Source organism: Colossoma macropomum, unplaced genomic scaffold (genome assembly GCF_904425465.1).
Source record: "Colossoma macropomum unplaced genomic scaffold, Colossoma_macropomum, whole genome shotgun sequence".
NCBI classification, from domain to species: domain Eukaryota; kingdom Metazoa; phylum Chordata; class Actinopteri; order Characiformes; family Serrasalmidae; genus Colossoma; species Colossoma macropomum.
The window spans coordinates 21014883-21036488 of NW_023494806.1; the positions used below are offsets into that span (position 1 = coordinate 21014883).

Here is a 21606-nt window from a genome sequence, read left to right on the forward strand (position 1 = left end):
ATGTAGTCAATCAGCCAAGACATGTTTGAGGTCTGAGGTTCGCTTCTTTAGTTTTACACTGGAGCTACAAGGCTAATGTAGCTAAAAAGTAACATACACTTATGTCTCACCAATAAGCATCATGTAAACTTCATGCCTAAGTCACACTTTTCTAAAAGTGTGTCAGGTTCTTATCTCAAATAGACTTGAGTACAAAGACATGACATCTAATGGGCAGTGAATTTCTGTAGGAGGGTGCAAGAGCATTGTTCCCAGGTGAAGTTCATTGTGTTCAACTTCACAAAAATAGGCCATGTCCAAAATTGTACAGTTTCTCAGTATTTTGGTATTTTGAGTTTTTTTTTTGTCTAAAACTTGCTGACCACACCAAGATCAAAAGGTAAGCGTGTACAAAATTTGACTGAGTCTTTTGAGACCCAACATCTATTAAAAATCGAGGCCATTCTAAAAACGTTCTCCATCATTTGTGTTCTATGGGCTCCAGAATGGTACACGGTGCTTGGACCCCGAAGATTGCCACCTGTGACAGAGGGTCAATATGCTCTCGCAGCAGTTACAATCCACAGAAATCAACATGTTTTCGCATTCATTTTAGACAAAGTTGATGGTCCCGGTCGCAAAAATGAAACTTGGGTGCATGAAATAGGTTCTCTTTTCACATTTCAATAACATTATCTTAGTTCTGATTGGCCTATTAAAATATATATCAATGGGTTGGCTGCTGAATAATGGCTGTGAGCTGCTGCTGTGCTGCGCTTGCGGGATCCTCTCTCAGAGTTCTCTACTGACATTTTTTTCACAGTTCCTGTAACATCAGACGCCTCCCAGAATTCACCTCTGAACTCCTCGTCTGTTAGCCTCTTGTCATGAGCCTGCAGGTACTGCAGCAGGCCGTCCAGAGAGCCGGGGTCCGCTCGGGACACGGCGTCGAACAGCATGGAGCGGTTAAACTCCTTCAGAACCTTCGGGGGGTCAGCAGAGCCCTCGTCACAAGACGCCTCGTTCTCCGTCTTCCTGTGGAGGGAAGAAAGGGCCGTGTTAGGATTAAACTGAAAAACATGTGGATTCTGGCAGAGTTTGTGGGTAATCTGGCAACCAAAAGCACACCTGTGTGACGTGAATTTAAGATTTTTCCAGGTTGTCAGGAGGCAAAACTCTGAGACGACCACAAGGAACAATGTTTGGCTGAACCGCTGGTTGCTAATAGCATCCTTGAGTACATCTGCAATGAACAGTATTGTATTGACTATGTTCTAATATACAACATGCAGCTAATTAGCTAACTATGAAAACTCAAAGTCTCCCCTCAGTATAAGTCAGCCAAGACATTTGGTGTTTGAACTTTGCTTCTTTAGTTCTACACTGGAGCTACAAGGCTAATTTAGCAGGCAGGCATACCTCAACGATTAGCATGGTGCTAACTGAAGGCCTAAACCATCACAATGTTGCCTCAAACCATATCAAAGAATCTCAAATAGACTTGATTTGGTGGTTTCTGATACTGTATGACAACACAAAGCCGAGAAAACAGCAAAGCAGCCTTGACGCCTGAATTACATTAATGAAGTCTCAGTGGACACTGATGGACTCCTCAACAGTACTGACAGTAATAGTGGTCAGTCAGTGAGTGTACTGCCCAAGGAAGCTCCACCCTGCCGGTCAGGTCTTCAATAAGCCTCTGTACACTGAGGAAAACCCACATGGTCAAAATGAACCTCAGAGCAAACATTACCTCAACGGCTAGCAGGGAAATAACAACATATGGGCCACACCTATAGCATAAGGGCGTTCGTTTACTTTTAGCTCCCTAAACAGACCCCCCGTATTCAGTGTTTGACTCTCTCTTAGCTCCCTGTTAGAGGGGACTACTGCAGAGTTTAACCCATACCTGACACTGGATCCTTCTAACTTCAGTGCCTTCCGAAGTGACATGAAGATTCATGAAGAAAACTACCAAAGAAGAAATGACCAGTCTTATCAATATCCATTACATTTTACCTCAGGCTAGCTTTAGCATTTAGGTTAACCCAGTTAGCATAGCTTAGCACCTGAAGACAACAATAAAATGGAGGAACCAAACACACAAAAAAAAAATCGAAGCAAACAAAAGATAGAAGAGATGGTCGAGTAGCACACGTGATAAGTCAGCATTAACAACATTAACTACAGTTGCTGGAAATAACACAAACTTTGTTAGCTAGCTAGCTAACCTACCTCACTCAGGAGAGCTTCTGAGTGAACACTTGACTTCAGTGTAGAATTCTGGTATTTTAAGTTTAACATTCAGTTGAAAGGACTTTAGACCAAAATTCAACACTTAACTTTGTGTTTATTACTGTTAAACGGCTGATATTTCTGAGTACGTCTCATTAGTAGCCATGTTTTTCAAGAAAAGCTCTTGCTCTTACAACTTTTTTCAGGGGAAAATCTAAAGGGTGTTTTCTGAAGAATAACAAATGATCTGATTTTATTTCTCAGTGCTACCTTCAGCTGGTCACGGTTTAATCAGAAAAATCCCACCAGAAAATCCCCCCAGAATGGACAGAATTGTTAGCTTACAAACTATAACTTCACCATTTCACAACCTCCATGCTTTCTGTTTACTTCCCACATGAACCACATGTATGCAGCCAAGCTGAGAGAACCAGTTCCTCCTCAGAGAAACCTACTATCACAAATCCAGTCCCTGATCTACTATACTGTGCGTGTTATGATGCTTCTTTGTGATCTGGCTTCCACCAGGATGAACCTAGTTCTGGGCCTCTATCTGCATAGAGGAGATTTGACTTACAAATCAGGAACTGAGAGTCCAGATTATATCACCAATCAGCTCCTCGGCCTTTTAAAAACAGCTGCTTCATGCATTTAACCACAGAATGGCACCATCAGAGTCAGCCTCTTTCCCTATATTACCAAACACGGTCTGGCATCTCAACTGACAAAACGCAGCACGCTTCAGTATAAACACATGCTTATACAATGGTTATGGATTAGTATCACTGAGAAAACACTGTCGTCACCGTCTCATCACCTTTAAAGGAACAGTTCAGTGGAGTAATCAATTTATACAACTGTATCCTTACACAAATGTAGTTGACCAGCCAAGGCATGTTTGGTGTCTGAAGTTTACTTCTTTGGTTTTGCACTAGACCTACGAGGCTAATGTAGCTAACAAGTAATGGAAGCTTATAGTCACCCAATTAGCATTGTGAGTAATAAGAGACAGAATTGTCCAACAAAATGGGCAGAAATGTAATGCATGGACAAAATTGAGGCTTCAAGGCATTTTTTTTAATATGCAACATATTTTTTATAGATAACAATACATTCTGACAAAAAACACATAAGTCTATTAGAGATGGAAAGCAGTTAGCACTGTGCTAAATGGTGAGATTTAAGCTTCCAAAGCTCATCCGCTGCATTAGCCTCATAGCTCCAGTGCGAAATTTAAGAAGCAAGCTGTCAAAAGAAGAACCACTTTTGGTTCCCCAAAGAACCATTCAGTGGATCCAAGATACATTTCTTGTAAGTGAGATGTAACAGGAATCATCGTAAAGTTTACAGAACACATAAAGTAAAGGTTCTAAGACAAACCATTTGCTTTACATGCACATTTTGCCCACTGAAACGTTCTTTATAGAATCAAAAACGTTCTTCTGTGGCAACGAACCAAAGAACCTTCATTCTGAAAAGTACACGCAACTGCAAAGAGAACCGTTTGTGCTCACCCTCGTGGAAGCTTCTTCCTGCGACGTTTTTGGTTGTTGTTTGCCCGGTATGTGCCGTAGTCGAAAAGGGAGTCCATGGGGGCCTTTTTGGGCCCCGGTGCCACAGGGGACTCGTATATGGTGGACTCCAGCAGGTCCATCGGGTTTGAGATGCCCTTCTTAAAAGCTCCCTGAAATTTGATACGGAGGTTCTGTTTTCCATCTGCCTGCGGTGGCCCGGTGGTCCGGACAGGTTCTGGGGCTTGAGGGGAACCCTCCTCTCCCTCCAGCAACCCTGCCAGAGAGGACAGTGGGAAGGCAGGGTCTCCATCTCCCGAGCCGTCCCGGGACTCGGCCGCGTCCTGACTGGAGGCTCCTGCCCCATTAGACACAGAGGTGTTGGTGTCAGTCCTGGCCAGGCGGTACCGCCGTAGTAGCGTAGAGGAAACCTGTAAGAGAGTCAAAATAGAAGGTCCTGTTACGTTACCTTTTACCTCTTCATACTGGATTTGATTCTTTTGATAAGGTTCAGAATTATTTTTTTAAAATACACTTAGTACAATAGTGGAATATGGACATTTACAGCTCATTTACAACATTCAAAATCAATGCAGTTGCATTGCCACCCTGTAATGAATTTACACTGTATGGACAAAAGATTGTGGACACCCCTTCTAATTATTGAGCTCAGGTGTTTTAGCCACATCCCTTGCTAACAGGAGGATAAAATCAATCAGATAGCCTTGCAGTCTCAATAGACAAACACTGGCAATAGAAAGAGCCACATTGAACATCTCAGTTACTTTAATCATTGGATGATCATTGGTGAAATGTCTGTCCTGCTAGATCCGCCCCAGATAACGGTAAGTGCTACCGTTGTGAAATGGACGTGACTATCCTCTGTTGCCTCACTCACTACATCACTCCAAACTGCCTCTGGAGGCAACTTCAACACAAGAACTGAGTGTTGGGAGCTTAAAACGAAATGGGTTTTCATGGCCGAGCAGCTGCACACAAGCCTAAGATCACTATGTGCATTGCCAAGCGTCAGCTGAAGTGGTGTAAAGCACTCTAATAGTGGACTATGGAACAGTGGCAACGTATCAGCAACATAGTCCTTCAGTTCTGGACAGACTGAACGTGAAAGACAGCCTTAACCTGCTCGACATGTTCAAAAATGCACGTCAGGTTTTAAGGCCTTTAAAATGTTAATCTAGAGGCAATATTAAAAATAATTTAGCAATATTACAAAATAAGAAATGTTTATCTTGGAATCAGACTCATGAATAAGAACCGCTGAATGTGCACCAGCAGCATTTTACCATTTTCTACATCTTCGTTATCTTTCTCTTTAATGAGCATCACAAGAAATTCCCAGCTCAGCTGAACATAACAGACCTTCTAAATCAACAAGTGTCCTGTATCTTGTCTTCTTGTTTCTAAACTGCCACTTTAGGACGCCTGCTTGGCCTAGTTTTCACGCCACCCTTGTCATAATGAAAAATGAGGTCATGAGCAAACTGACAAAACTGGAAAGGGCAAATTGCACACCGTCAAACGCTCGACTGCCACAGCGCGTAGTATAAACAACCACAGAGCCAGGAGGCAAAAGCTTGTCCTCATTTAATCCTGCATGTGGCTCTGCTAACTCTACAGGTAATTGATCTCCTTTGAAACTCTACAGTCTGAATGGCTTTAGCTAATATTGTTTGTTGGTCAGGATGAGCTGAGTGGTTTAGAGATAATACGATACCACTTTGTTTCATGACACAATACTTAAACCTAAGGCATCATCTGATACCAATTTTTTTTTCTTTAAAAGGACGCTTATTCTATTCCTTATTTCTTGCATTTTATCTCCCTCCTCCCCCAAAACTGATGTACACTTATTTGTGTGGTTTTATGTACCAAAAAGTCATAATTTATTGTATACTACCATTTTCCAAGCTCTGGATTGACTGGCTGCCTTGTTAAAAAAAAATAAGATTTTTTTTTTCAGTTGCCCTTTAAATAATACTAAACTTTATTTTTAAACAAAGCATTTCACTTCATTTAAAAGACAAGCATGTAAAAATACAGGAATAAAAGTCTAACAATTTTTGTTTTTTTAAAGGGCTTATAAATTCTAGGGGTTGTGAATGTTGCTGTTGGATTTTCTTTTTTGAGGGTGGACATACATCATAGAAAGTTATTATATGAAATGGTTATGCATGTGTTTCCTGACGCCTGACATTGTTTCACAATAGTTTTGAGAAGGTTTTGCTCTAATACGTATTTTTAAAACTTAAACATAAATACTAGAGGGATTCACACTGTGAGGTGTGAGGCAATCTAGTCCCCACTGTAAACATATTATTTCAGATTTATCACTATTTTACCATCATCATCATCACACATAAAAACTCAGAAGACTCATGTAGGTTTACTGGTGGTTTTGAAAAGTAAATAAAATGCAGTTAAGTTCAGGATGCTGCTGCGTGAACTGGTTACAGATCAACAAAAAAAAAGCCACTTAGCCAGCAGCCGTCTGTTAAAGTTAAGCAGCGATACTGAAGGCGCTTATTCATGACTGAATACTTTTAGGGTGCAGGAAATGGAATTTTCCACTTTATAATTGCCACTGTGAGCTTCTGAACTGGACACAGTGATGTGGATATGACTGAAAACAAGCTACAAACATTCTACAGAAACAGCCTTTCTCCTTTAATAATGTGACATCACAGATTTTAGTTTGTGTCAAAACAACCATTCAAAACTCATAAATCTCAATATAATTCACATTTCGGTGGCCTTTAATTGCAATTCTGATGACACAAGTCAATAGTAAGGGTTTCCTATAGCCATGTGAATTGCGTTCACTCAGAAACTACCACAGTGTATCAACAATAAAGGCAGTATGGAGCTCCTTTTATACAGTGATAGGAAACATGGCAGCTCACAGAAAACTCCAGTTCCACACCCTCTCCAACTACTCTGGGAGGCAGATTTTAAAGAGTACAAAGACAACGACTATTAATTGACCACCCACCATACATTAAGTAAAGTTAAAAGTCATTCAGAGTGGTTTGGTGTGAAATGGTTCAGTTCACAGTGGTGGTGATAGGTACCAGGGGTCAGCATGACTACAACACAAATAAAGCAATTTTATTTACTATCCAAAACCACCAGTGAACCTACACGAGTCTCCTGAGGTTTATGGAATGATGATGATGGTAAAATAGTGAAAAATCTCAAAAATACTCTTCCTTTGGGGACTATTTAGTCTCACAACATCCTTCACATACCCCTCCACCATGAACTGCTTAAAAATAGCTTTGAGACAATTATGGCCAAATCATAAAACAGTGTGAAACAATGAACTAAAATGGACTAAAATGGACTAAAATGCAATATGTTTAAATACATTCATGGTGGAGGGATACATGCAAGATGTTGCAAGGCAAAATAGTCCCTAGTGCAAGCAATTTATTTCAGATTTATGACTATTTTACCATCATCAATATTCCATATGAAACTCAGAGACGTGTAGGTTCACTGGTGGTTTTGGATAGTAAATAAAATGTCTTTATTTGTGTTGTAGACATGGTGACCCCTGGTTCCTATCACCACCACTGTAAGACATCTGAGTCTCTACAATCAACCATTTCACACCAAACCACTCTGAATGACTCTCAACCACTAAATTATGCAGTAACTGGGAGTTGCCCTTCAAAACCTTTGTCCCATACTTGAACATTAATTTTCATCTAAGCTAACAAAGTTATTGTCGCTTTTGTAACAAAACCTCAGAGGGAATCTTTCCAGGAGAAGGTAAAAACATTCTTAACTCTAATGAATATTAATGCATCATTAAAGTCATTTTGGACCATTTCTATAGCTGGTTTCAAACACTGCACAAAAATAAGACATTGATTATATGATATGATTACGATGGTCGTGGGTTAGGGTTAGAGATCTACAGCTGAGAAGTAGCTGTAGGTAAGAAGACGATGGAGACTGGATGCTAAACGGTCTGGCTGGAGCAGCTCTGAAAGAGATTTCTGTTCCTGCTGTGAAAAAGAATTCACACTCATGCTACTCCTTACCTCATTCATCCCTCGAGTGCTGCACTGCTGCCAAATTCCTCTTCAGGGGGGGTCGGAGGGGATGGGGAGGATGTCGCTCAAAGGTCTGGACTGAACTGCAGAAATAGTAAGCACACATGATGTCAAAGTTTAAACAAACAGCACAGCATTTATCCTCAGGTCTCAGCTCCACTACACCAGGCAGAGCAGTCTGTGAAGTGTCTCCTGGTCAGGCAGCTGTGTTTATTGGACTTTAAAGGACGTCCTGCTGCAGGAGCTAACAACATATCTGCGTCAAAACCCATTCATAGCCAAAGTGGTCCGAAAACGCTGCTGAATCAATAACTGCAGTTAAAAGACTAGTTTAGTTCTAATTTGTAGTCTGTAGTCAATCAGCTAATCCATGTTTGGGGTGTGTAGTTTGCTTCTCGGCCATTCTACCAGGAATTGGGCACGAATGTTGATGTAATTCCAGTTTACAATGTAGTTTTTTATGTTGAACAACACCAGCAAAGTTGCAACACTTTTTTTGCAAAAAGAGATTTCAATAAATGTATAATTTTCAGAGTCTTTCTTCCTTTAAGATACAAGAAATAATGCAAAAACACCTTCCTGACAAAAAAAATCTCAGGACAAGATTATCACCATAACATTGTATTTATATATTTAAAATCATTTTAACATACGACAGAGTTTTAATATATTTTAACAACTTAATTAGTGTTGTATAAGTAATATCCCCCTTTGGTTAAATCGCTGCTGCTACATGCTGAATTTTTATGCATAATGTGACTAAAAGTTACTAAAATAAAAATTCAGAGAGAAGAATTATCATAATTTTTGGTTGGTTGGTTTAGGAATAGAACAAACTTTAACTTTCTGTGGTTTATTCTTACTTTGAGCTCATTTGCTTTAAAGTTGCAGGACATCATTTACCACCACAGAAGTAAAATGACCCTTCTTACTGTAGCTAAGATATTGTATGCTAACACCTCACTAACTAGCATGGTGCTAACTGTATCCCCCGTGGTTTCTGACACTGAATGACTTGCTGTCATCTATAAAAATGGGCAAAATTACCTTAGCATAGCTAAAAATAACAGCAGCCACTTTAAAACCTGTATTTTATCCATACTTCTGTCTATTAATGCTATATTATGTGCTACAGCTACATTAGCATCCGTGTAAAACTAAAGAAGCAAATTTCAAACACATCTTTGCTGACTGACAACTTTTGAGGTAAAGAGAAAATAGTGTAAATTTGATTAAACAGAATTATCGCTGTGGGCAACAGTGTCTGTTGACCCTCAGCCTGGACTACAGAGGTTTACTATGAGGCAGGAATCCATTTATAGCAGCCCGTGTGCTAATCCAACATGGCTTCACTCGCCTCTGCTCAGCGCTAATTGTAGCTGAAGTTAGCTCACTAACCCACATACATACAAACATCGTGAATTCCATTCTTAGCTCTAAAAGGATGAATGATGTAAGGAGTCACTTCAGTTGACTAGAGCGAATCTGACTGGTGTCTAATAAAAAAGCCGGAGTGGCGGAAAAAAATCCTCTCAGATTAGCGTCAGACTCGTGCCAAGCACCTGAAACATGTTCATCCATTGCTACAGTCGGCTGTTACAGACCATAAATTAATGCTAGTTGATACCAACATAAGCCAAAGCTATGATTCACTAGGCTTAGTTTTAGACGAGGTATGTTCCCCCACTTTTCAAAATCCAGATACTGTCATCTCTTCTTTCAAAGTTAACAAGAGCTAACTTCAAGATCAACTCTTTCTGTCCAGATGTCATAATCCAGATGAAAGAAACAGAATCATATCATGTGTTTGGTAGTAAAAATGAATCTGAAGTGGAGCTACACTACTGATATATCACTGTTGCCGGAAGAAAACCTCATATCTCCACTTTTGACGTTTTTCAGTTTTTTACATAATTTGAAAATGCCTGTTGTCCTTTACATTGTGTGTAAATTTCACGATGAATGGACTAAAAGAAATGGCCTAAAATGACTTGGAAATAAGTCTGGTTCCATTGACTTACATTAAAAGTAAAGTAGGTTTTTTCTTCTCCTGTAAAGTTACCATTTTGGAGATGTGAGGTTTTCTTCCAACAACAGCAACATGGATCAGTGGGCTAAACTCATTTTCACAGTTATGCTAGGTCATTAAGCTAATCAGAGTCTGAGAATTGTTGAAGTGAATGATGAAGATGATGAGGAAAAGAAAGAAGTTTGCAATATTCCAAACCAGAAGAACAAATTAAGAAGTCATTTGATAAGTGGACAATCGATTCTGTTAGTGCTATTTTCATTTGCATAAGTTCTCATGCTTTTCCAGATAAATGATGAAATGGGGTAGCATAGTTAGCTAACGTTAACGGGGAATTCTTCAGATTTTTCAAAATCTCTGCGAAATTCAGTGGATGAGATGGCGGTTGAGTGGTTTGGTGTGAAGTGGTTAAAGATTTCTCCACAGTGGTGGTGATAGGAACCAGGGGTCACCATATCTACAGTACATATAGACATTTTATTTACTATCCAAAACCACCAGTGAACCGACACAAGTGTTCTGAGTTTTATATGGAATGTTGATGATGGTGAAGTAGTGTAAAATCTAAAAAAAACAAAAAATATTTACCTTAAAATGCCCTGCATGTACCTCTTCACCATGAATGCATTCTTAAACCTACTTTTTAGGCCAAAACCCTTTTCGAACTCTTCATTTACACCTTAATTGAATGACGCTGGAATTGTGAACAATTGTTAGCATCCCACCATTTCTGAAACCAAAATTTTACTCGACATCCTGTAGATATCTATGAAAATCCCCAACTTTGAAATGACAACATCCATTGTTGGAGGTCCCAACCCTGATGTGCTAACTTCCTGGACAAGTAATGACTCATTGGCCCGATTTCTATTCTATTCCCATTCTATTCCCATTCCCACAGGGACTTTCACAAATGCAAAGAGCCATCAAAGAGCTCAGAAACAACAGAACGTCTGCCTCATCTAACAAATCCCATCACTGCTGGTCCTGCATTTTTGTCATGTTCCTACGCTTCACAGGAGGGTTTCACAATCTGGAGGTTTTTTGATTCCGCAGTTCAGTCACTGTTCAGGAATCTCCCGACTGCAGCCACCGTCCTCTGTACACACGGCTAATCCTGTTCAGGCACGTCCCGAGAGCGCCTGAGACTGTTCAACTCCCACTGCCAGAGAAAAAGCTGGTTTAACAGGTATTTTTTGCAAAAGTCTGGAAAACAGTGGCCAAGTAGAACTGGTGTAATGTTACATTTACACAAAACGATCACCACATGCTAAAGCAGAAGCAGTTCCATTTCAAGCTAACCACCAAGCTAGCGCTTTATTGAGTAGTGTTGGTGTATAATACCACAAACACCACCATCTGAGATCAATCTTATCACAACGTTGTCTTCACCTGTCTACACCTCCCTTCCCCCGATCCAATACAGTTACAATGATTTATCAGGCAACATCCAAACACTGCTACAGTCAGCCAGTCGGCCTGGTTTCAATATTGTTGTTGCCCTCGGGGGAATATTACAGAGGGGCTGGATTTCTGAGCTAGCACGCTCAGTCTGGGATCAGTTTAAGGCAGCGCTGAGCTAAGGTGGACATATTTGCTTCGAGTAAAACCTAAGATTACCTTACAGTAATAGCGAAAATGTTCCCAAATTAATTTCCCCCATACTGTAAATGTAGTCAGTCAACCAAGACATATTCGGTACATTACGTGCTACCTACATCTGCTTCAGTGTAAAACTAAAGAAGCAAACCTCAAACACCAAACATCTTGGTGTATAGACTACATTTGAGGAAAGTAGTAAATGGGTCATTCTACAGAAACAACCTTTTTTGTGTCCCTAGCGTTTACAGATATATCACACTTAAAAAAAACGTTACGGTTACAATTTATTTATATTTTAAAATAAAACAATGTTATTTGAACAATTACACCTTCTTGAGCCTCAATTTAGCAATATTGGTTTTGAATTTTGAATCGATTATCTAGAATTCCAAGCACCACAGAAGAGCTCGTCCTCACAGCCACGTGTAAAGGCTGAGGCCATATTTTGAAGAAAAAAACATGTTTTTCTGCTATTTTAACTGCAATAATCTATACATGACTATGAAAAATATGAATTAAATGATATATAATGAAAGTTCCCCAGGAGTCGTGTCACTGCTGTTACTGCATAACTAAAATCTCTTATTTTGAAATAAAAGTCACACTGATGACATCACTTGACTTCCTTTTACCTGTTTTCTGAGGATCTTTGAAGAAAAGCACATGGTGAGTCCACTGTGTCTTTCAGTTACCAGAGATTTTCTCATTTAGCTCATGATTTCATATGAAGCTTTTAGTTGAAGTCACTGGTGTGACCGACTTTATTCTTAGGCAATTGTAAAGAACACAAATGGGTTAAATTACATATTTTAGTGGATGTTCCATGATTGACAACATGTGGTTTGATGATCTGTAGCAGCCATTTTGTAAAATGCATTTTTCATTAAAATGCCTCTGGTGTTACCTTTCTTATGAGTAACACCAGTGAAGACTGGTAACACCAGTGACTCCTATGGAGAGATAGAAAATTGGACGTTTCTGTAGGACCCTTAAATAATCGAACAGAAAAATCACTTTCATATTCAAAAGCAATGCCTGTTGACCTTCAACAGAGATTTATTATGAAACTAGAACCCATTTAAAGCAGCCCTGTGCTAATCCAACATGGCTTCACTCGTCTCTGCTCAGCGCTAACTGTAGCTGAAGTTAGCTCGCTAACCCACATACATACAAACATCATGAATTCCATTCTTAGCTCTAAAAGGATGAATGATGTAAGGAGTCACTTCAGTTGACTAGAGCGAATCTGACTGGTGTCTAATAAAAAAGCCGGAGTGGTGGAAAAAATCCTCTCAGATTAGCGTCAGACTCATGATAAGCACCTGAAACATGTTCTTCCCTTCCTACCGTCGGCTGTTACAGCCCATAAATGAATGCCAAGCCAAAGCAATGGTTCACTAAAACGTCTTCACAGGCTTCGTTTTAGAGGCTTCACATTCTCCCACTTTTTAAAATCCAGCGTTTGTCATCTCTACCTTCAAAGTTAGCGAGCGCTAACTTGGCTAAACAGTGCAGGTCAACTCTTTCTGTCCAAATGACGCAAAGCAGTCGACTGAATTACATCATGGGTTTGTTGATAAAAATCTAAAGTTGATCTGTTGATATGCGGAAAGGGGCTTTGCTATGTTTGCTTCTTTAATGTTGCACTAAGCTACAAAGCTAATCTAGCAAGTAATGGAGGTTTATGCTTCACCAACAGTCTGTGCTGGGATAACATGGTACTCAGTTGCAGTGATTACTTTTTCCTGTGTAATGTATTATAATTCAAATCATTACAGTCAAATTACAGTTGCTGATTTTTTTTTCCAGGAAGTAAAACAAAGTAATCCCATTACAATCTGACAAAAGTAATCAGTAATTTGTAATGGATTACTTCTTAGAGTAACTACCTCAACATTGCTCACCTAAATCATCACTTTTCTCAGTGCTGAGTTGTTCAGTAATCTCTACCAGACTCGACTGTGTTTTATGTGTAAAGACCCGTTTCTGACGCTTTTCAAATCACAAAGCACATCCTAAGATGTACATTAGGTGCTCCTGGCTAATAATTTAGAACTGGCTGTGGGATGATCTCAGCAGTTCCTGATCTGGCTTTACCATTGAACACATGGGTCTGGCTTTTTGTTTAACCTCTACTGAGAGTCTCTCCAGTCCTCGTACTCAGAGTTGAGAGACAAAACCCAGAGGTGGAGGAACCGACAGGCTATCAAAACAAGACGTGCAGGGAAGAGGGACTGAGTCAACCTCCTGTGTGGAGAGTATGGAGGATCGGTGGAGGTTACGCCAAAGTGTTAGTGTGTTAAGATCTCCTAACGTAGTTCAGTGCCGTGATAAAGTATTCTATTTTTGTACATTTCAAAACAGATCCATACGAGTGAACTGCTGCCATCCTGCCGTCTTCAGGTCGCCTTCAAAAACATTGAGCTACTTTACCTGAAAATATGAACAAACATCATCCAGAAGATGAAGAATATTCAAATCATTCATTTCGTCAATCATGTATTTGGTTTCAGTGTCGCTCCAAAAGTGTTTTGCTGCGTCTCGCGGCAACGCTGCTCGCGTATTTCCGGTACCGCTGTCTGTTTTCACACATGTGCAGACTGAGAAATCCGAAAGAAATCAGAGAAAGAGTTTACATGCATGAGCTATTTCCAGCTCTCTTTATCCGGTTTTTAGACCTTACTCTGATCAAAGAAATCCAAGCAAGCAGTTAACCTGACCATTTAAATAATCAGATATAACTGCAGAAATCCGTTTACATGCATGTAAACGCATTCAGTGATAAACTGGTTACATTAACTAAAAAGATTTGCTCTGTGGTGAATCTTGTGACTGTGCATCATACCTCCATTTCAAACTCTCACGTTTGCTGATACAGTGAAAGAAACTAAACAGCAAAGTTACCAATCGCTGTGTCAACACAAAAACATCGTCACTGGTCATGACTGTCGATATGGCAGTAAATTAATCACATTCGCTCAAACCCAGGAAACAGGAGTCTTCTTAGTCTTGCTGTCAGTTAACTCATATCTTTCACCGCTTCTGTAATTCCTGATTGAGATTTCACTATCAGCTGGATGAAGCTGTTAACTCATCTGCTGTGAGTGGAACCAAAACTTCCTCCAGACTGAGAATGACATTCCACAGCCCCCTGAGAGGACCCCCATTAGACAGTGCTCTTTCCTGTGGTAGCAGGTTTTGAGCTGTGGGAACATTTCAGAGCGCGTCCACTGCTGCGCTGAGTTCAGCCACTTCCAGCATTGACCACATCTTATGGCCAGGGTTGATTCCCCCCAGAGGAACCAGCCTTGAACCCCATGACAGTCCAAGAGACCCCACCAGAAATAAGTTACTCTACAAAAAGTACAGCTGCCTTATGAAAACACCAAGGTTTTCAGGAAGGCCTGGTTCTTCCCGTAATGGACTATAATTACAGTTATAAAGCAAATATGAGGCAGAGCATCTTGTTTGTGAGCTTTTATGTCATTTTTACATAAACTGTGTGACTTCTGTGTATATTTATGTACCAAAGGTCATAATTCATGTTGTATATTATACTTCCCAGCATATGACCACTTCCCAACCTCTCTTCGTCCCTTACAATTAAACAGGCTGTTTTTATTACTGTGCCTTTAATACTAACCTACAGAACACAGGATAATCTCTGTTCTGATTGGCCGTCCTGTTTGTGCCTTGCTCAAAAATCAGTCCAATATAAAACACTCCTTATAACTTCAGCATGAATGGGCAGAGCTTAACTGCCTTTAACTCCAACAGACAAATAAATGCAGTATCTGTAAATAAAGTCACAAAGATTTTAGAAGGTTATAGAAGGCTATTATATATCTATCTATCTATCTATCTATCTCTCTCTCTCTCTCTCTCTCGTGTATATATATATATACACAAATATATACACAAATATATATATATAGAGAGAGAAAAAGAGAGCTATTGTTGTATCTCCAAAATGGTAACTTTACAGGAAAAGGAAAAAACCTACTTTTCTTTTAATGTAAGTCAATGGAACCAGACTTTTCCAAGTCATTTTGGGTCGTTTCTTTTAGTCCATTCATCATGAAATTTACATACAATGTAAAGAGCAACAGGCACTTTAAAATTATGTCAAAAACTGAAAAATGACAAAAATGGAGAAGCTATACATACACACACACACACACACACACACACACACATATATATATATATATATAAACTGGGGAGTGGATGTTGTTGTCTCAAACTTATATAGACTCACACAGACTGATATAGACTCATTGTGTCACAAGAAGCCTAACTAACCTACAGTGAACTCTCCAGATTTATTTAAGAACTGCTGGTTTACCGTTTTGCCTTTGCTGTGGCAGTAATTATAAATCTAAAAAGTCGGGCTCAGAAACTGTCAATGCCAGACTCGGCTGCGTATCTGTAGTGTGCTGCCCAGCGATATCAGCCAGCACCGTCAGATTAAAGGAAACAGAGCTAATTTTATGCGCTGGCATTTAAACAGGCCACCAAATTGGATGCTGAGCAAAACAACCAGCAGCTAAACGGCCCTCGACAAAACGATCGCCCGACAGTAGCCTTTTAATATGATCACACTGAGAAGTTAAAACTAGGAGAACTGCCCTAAAACGCTGTGGGCGTAATGGATTAGAGAGCTCATTTTATTTATCACGGTTTATTTTGGTTGGTTGATTTTATTTATTTTATTGAAATTATTTTATTTGGTTAGTTTGCTAATTTTTTGATCATGGACAGCAGCAATGAGGGTGAAACACAGGCCAAGTGGAGCTCAGTCACAGCCGAGTTAGAGACAGTGAAGCAGAGGATGGAGGCCCATCTGAACACGAGGAGGAGGAAGAAGAGGACCACACCGGAAGCCGTAGCAGAAGTAGCAGCAGCAGCGTTGGTGTTCCCTCCTCGTTCACTGCCAGAACTGACCACAACAAACAGTTGTGATGCTCTGAGCTCCCCAGTTTTAACTCTACTACCAAATAAGTCTAGTGGTCCCCAGACGCCGCGCTTCCATGGTGCACCAGCCTTTTATCACTCAGCATTTTTCTCCTCAACTTGTGATTTCTGAGGCATCTGATAGATGAATATACCAATAGAAATGTCTCAAAATTGTGTTCCATTAACTCCCAGTCAAAGTTAAGAGTGCTTCTATTTGTTCCTTTGTTCTCCTACAAAGTTACCAAGGCTTTGTTCTTTTTAAAGGCCTTTGCTGATGAAGACTGTTTAGGCTATAAGTTTAGTGGCTTAAAAAGCTTCCAAACACAAACAGAGAACCGAACACCAACGTAACAAATACATAAACAGTACTTTAATTAATCAGCCGAGGCTGAAACTGCACAGTACAGGTGACACAACATCCAGCACTACCAGAGAATGTAGCCCCATGGACAAATGCCCCATAATTCCCAGTGTTATAGAGCAGTCCAGCAGTCCATCTTAATCCCAAACAGCATTCACTAAACAGTACGAACAGTCTAGTTCACTGTTAGGAATAAAGGTTCAGTGCAGGTACGTTTTTCATTCATCAAGGTCCAAACAATATAAATGTTCACTCAAAGGTACAACAGTGGTTTTAAGGTCTAAATATGCACCGCAAATAAGTTCATCCAAGTGAAAAGTTTGTATTTGTACCTTTTTCATAAACGAAATGTTTTAAAACAGAACAATAAAAAGGCTGGAGGCGAGACGGGTGTGTGGAGTCAGTACAGCTTAGAAAATATAATTTCAATGGATTATGGTACAATTATGTTCCCTGACTAAAGGTACTGAGATGGAGCCTTGAGGGAACCACCCCAGTGACAGTTTAGTGCCTTTCTTTCTGAGACTGTAACATGCAGACATAGAAAACATCTTCATTCTCAAGGCCTGTATAAGTGGAGCTCCAAAAAAATACATCCTGGACTGTCACTGAGGACCACTGTGGATCCTGATCCACTGAAAAACAAGAATTGGGACGAGACCTCTCGTCTCGTGTTGGCGTGTGAGAAAGGGAAAGTGATCTGGGCTCCATAACTTCCGAAAAATCTTGCTCCTAATGTACACATACAGTGTGGATACTGCAAACACTCTCAGTGGTTCAGAAGCCACTGCTTCTTGTGTAAAGAAACAATAATCAGGGAAAGCACTGCGTTAAAGAGGAATTCAGAGTGATTTGATAAGGTGAGAAGGGAAACGCTCGGCTCTAGAAGAATCGCTCACAGTGGTGGTGATAGGAACCAGACGTCCACCTCTAAAAGCTCCCTCACAGAAAGTTATTACATGAAACAGTAATGAATTCACTGCCTGATGTCTCAGATATTGTTTTAGAATCATCTGGAGATTAGATTTTGGTCTAAAACATCTTTTAAAACCCATTTACGATGAAGAGGTACAAATTAGTCCCCAGTGAAAACTAATGATCCATGGCGGAGGGGAACTTGCAGGGTATTTTAGGGCAAAAAAAATCTTAAGTTTTCAGATAAATCAGTACCATCATCAGCATATATAAAACATATGAACATAAACATATAAAAACTCAGAAGACTCGTGTAGGTTCACTGGTGGTTTATATTTGTCTATATTTGTATTGTAATCATGGTGACCCCTGGTTCCTACCACCACCACTGTAAAGACATCCGAGTCTCTACAAACAACTACTGCGCACCAAACCCCTCTGAATGACTTCAGATCTCAACCAGTGAATTATGCAGAAACTTTGAAAACTCGGTGGAGTTCCCCTTTACGATAACACATAGTCTGAGCTTGATTTGCTGGGTTTGATGATCTACGTTTGATTATCCCGGTCTGACAGTCCGTCTAATGAATCACACACTTTATCAGTTAAATTAATAATAAAAATAAACACATTTTAAAACAGTAAAACCACAAAAAACAAGATTATTTTCTCATGTTCCGCCAAAAGTGAGAGTAATTCACCTACAGCGCGACCACGCAGTGAAACACAGCTGTTTACGTTTGATTCCAGAAGTACTTTGCGTATCTATTACGTTGATTACGTCCAGTCAGTTACGTTATTACCTTAAATTAATCCGCTGACTTTCAGTTCGGTCATTTAAAGGCTCGGTCAGGTCTGAAGTGACCAGAAACGACTGTTATCTTACCGGAGAGGCGCCGCAGCAGCAGCTGATCCGGACCGCTGACAGACTGGAGCGAAACTCCTCCGTGAAAGTTTGCAGATGATCCGAATCGCGGTTTAATCCGGTTTAATGCGTTTCCGGTCACTGCAGGGCAGTTTTAATGGTCCTCAGGACTGACCTGAAGTGTCCAGCCATCCTGAGTGGACAGACTGAGGGAGGACCGGGCAGCTCAGCTTTCTCTCCGGGAGTTTCTCACCGCCCCGTTTAGAGAAGAGCTTAAAACAGCAGACCATGACGAGACTCACCGCCTGGGGGCGCTAGTTAGCCTAGCTTAGTTTAACTAAATTAGCTCGAGTTAGCTTTGTTTATCTGCGGCCTCGAGCGGCGGCTGAGTTTTATTGAGATAAGCAAATATATTTTACAAAGGCATTTATACATTATTTTTAATAAGGCGTGGCCACAAATTAATATATAGAGGTCATGAATTACTATATTGACACCACAAAATCACAAAATACTATATTAAGGCCACAAAATATTGAGGCCATGAACTACTATATTGAGGCCTCAGTATTGTAACTCATGGCCTCAATATAGTAATTTGTGGCCCCAGCTAATTAAAAAATTAATCACCATGTCATCTTAGGAGATCTGTAGATTTATGTGGAAGCCAAGAAAAAAATGGTGTCTGTGTTATTTAAATAGTTTATCTCAAAATGTCTCGAGATAATGACTGAATTATCTTGAAATAATGTCTTAATTTCTCAAAACCCTGATTTACCGTGAAATAGTGACTCATTTTCCCAAATGTGACTTACTGTCCTGAAGTAATTACATGTTCAAGTCAGAATTCTGATATAAAATGTTTTGATATATATTGAAATAACATGTCAAACATTTGACATAAAACACCTATATATGAATATATATATATATATATATACCGATCAGGCATAACATACTGACCACCTCCTTGTTTCTACCCTCATTGTCCATTTTATCAGCTCCACTTACTATATAGGTGCACTTTGTAGTTCTACAGTTACAGACTGTAGTCCATCTGTTTCTCTGCATACTTTGTTAGCCCCCTTTTACCCTGTTCTTCAGTGGTCAGGACCCCCATGAACCCTCCCAGAGCAGGTACTATTTGGGTGGTGGATCATTCTCAGCACTGCAGTAACACTGATGTGGTGGTGGTGTGTTAGCGTGTGTTGTATATATAGTGTGTATATATGGTGTGTTGCGCAGTGTTTAAAAACTCCAGCAGCACTGCTGTGTCTGATCCACTCAGACCAGCACAACACACGCTAACACACCACCACCACATCAGTGTTACTGCAGTGCTGAGAATATATATATATATATATATATATATATATATATATATATATATATATTTGAAGTACATGTAAACATTAAAAATTGACACTGTTAACTATATATAATCTACATATGTATTAGTTTTGAGAAGCTAAGTTGTATTTCGACATAATGAGCCAAAATATTAAGACAAAGTAAGTCTTTATGAGGTAAAAAGTATGAGATAAAGAATAAAACATTGACTCGCTGCTGCTTTAAACATCAGGAGAATAAAACAGGTGACTTTTTCTTCTCTACATGGCAGGAAGGGACTTTTGTCTGGCAGAGAAAGGACAGTCAGGCCTATATAAGACCTCTGTTTGAGACGAAGCCAGTGCTGCGTACACTAATCCACTGAGATTATAACAGCGCACTGCTGTGTAAATTCACTCTCAAGTGTGATGTCTGTTACACAAACTGATAAACTGGAGTTTTTAATGGTGTGAAAAAGGTAAGCAGGAGCTTATTTGAGCATGAGAACCATAATATTCGAGCTAATGTATCATGTGGATGATTATGTCTTAGGTTTGATGTTAAAATTACATATCTGCTTTTATTTTTCAGGCGGAAAAAAATATGTGGATGGCTCCACCCTCTTGTGGCCATTTGAGGCATTGCAGGACAGGAATTCAGCCTCTCTGACCTTTCCAACCTCAGCAAAAGCTGTAGGGGCCCAGAATGGCTTACAGTGGCTCAGAGTCTACATTCAACAGACTGTAGATCAGTATCTTAAGTCAAGAGACAAGAGAATTTGATTTTAAAATATAATTTTAAAATAAACATATATAAAAGTGTTCAGTTGTGCACTCACAAATTGTATAATCTCCATAGAAAAGCACCGACCAATCGAATGGGATGCTCTGGAGCAGGCTAAGATCACCGTGCCTTAGGCCAAGCGTGGGCTAGAGGGGTATAAAGCCCCCCAGCACTGGGCTGTGAAGCAATGGAACTGCGTTCTCTTGAGTAATTGAGCTCCATCCAATACCTTTGGGATGAGTTGGAGATCCAGAACTGATTATCCAACATCAGTACGTGACCTCACCAATGCTCTTGTGGCTGAATGCAACCAAATCCTCACAGCAAAAGGTCCAACATCTACTGTAAAGCCTTCCCCGAAGATTAGAGGCTGTTACTGCAGCAAATGAAGACAAACTCCCAATTAACACCCTTCTTTTTAGAGGAAACGCTGGAGGAGCAGGTGTCTACAAACTCTTCTACAGGTTATTCATTTTTCTGGAGATACTTCTGAGATTGGATGCAACACAATCTATTTACATAAGACAGGAAATAAGTGGAAAAAGGAGTTTCCAAAACTGCTACAGAGTAAACAGGACTCCTAACAACCACCTGGAAGACCTGGTAGACACCAAAACTGCCCCCATCAGATAAACAGCACTTAAAGCTTTCATCAGAGAGAGGAGAAAATCAAGCTGCTTCAGATCTGAAAACATCCACAGGTGTTTCTGTCCATCCTTCCACTGTGAGAAGACGACTCAGCGCTGTGGGTCTGAAAGGATGTGTAGCTGTCAAGAAGAACCTCACTGAGAAAAGGAGACGGACACATCAAACAAACAAGCTGAACAATGGACTGACCACCCCAGAGTCCAGACCTCAACATCACTGAATGTGTTTGGATTAAATGGATTGTGAGAGCAGAAAGTTAGAAAGTTCAACCAACTTCTAGGACTGAACTTTGGAGGCGATTGCTAAAGAATTTA

General features: G+C 40.0%; 1 protein-coding gene across 1 annotated transcript in view; it reads right to left on the bottom strand.

Moving 5' to 3' along the window:
* Window positions 1-18791, bottom strand: part of trpv4 (transient receptor potential cation channel, subfamily V, member 4) — a 45179-nt gene extending 26388 nt beyond the window's left edge. Inside the window, exons 1-4 of the mRNA XM_036599235.1 lie at window positions 18554-18791; window positions 7793-7887; window positions 3729-4156; window positions 836-1014 (exon numbers count right to left, since the gene is read on the bottom strand). Of these exons, the coding sequence (XP_036455128.1) occupies window positions 836-1014; window positions 3729-4156; window positions 7793-7801 (616 nt within the window). The 5' untranslated portion in view covers window positions 7802-7887; window positions 18554-18791. The remainder of the gene's footprint in view (window positions 1-835; window positions 1015-3728; window positions 4157-7792; window positions 7888-18553) is intronic.
* Window positions 18792-21606: the final 2815 nt, after the last annotated feature.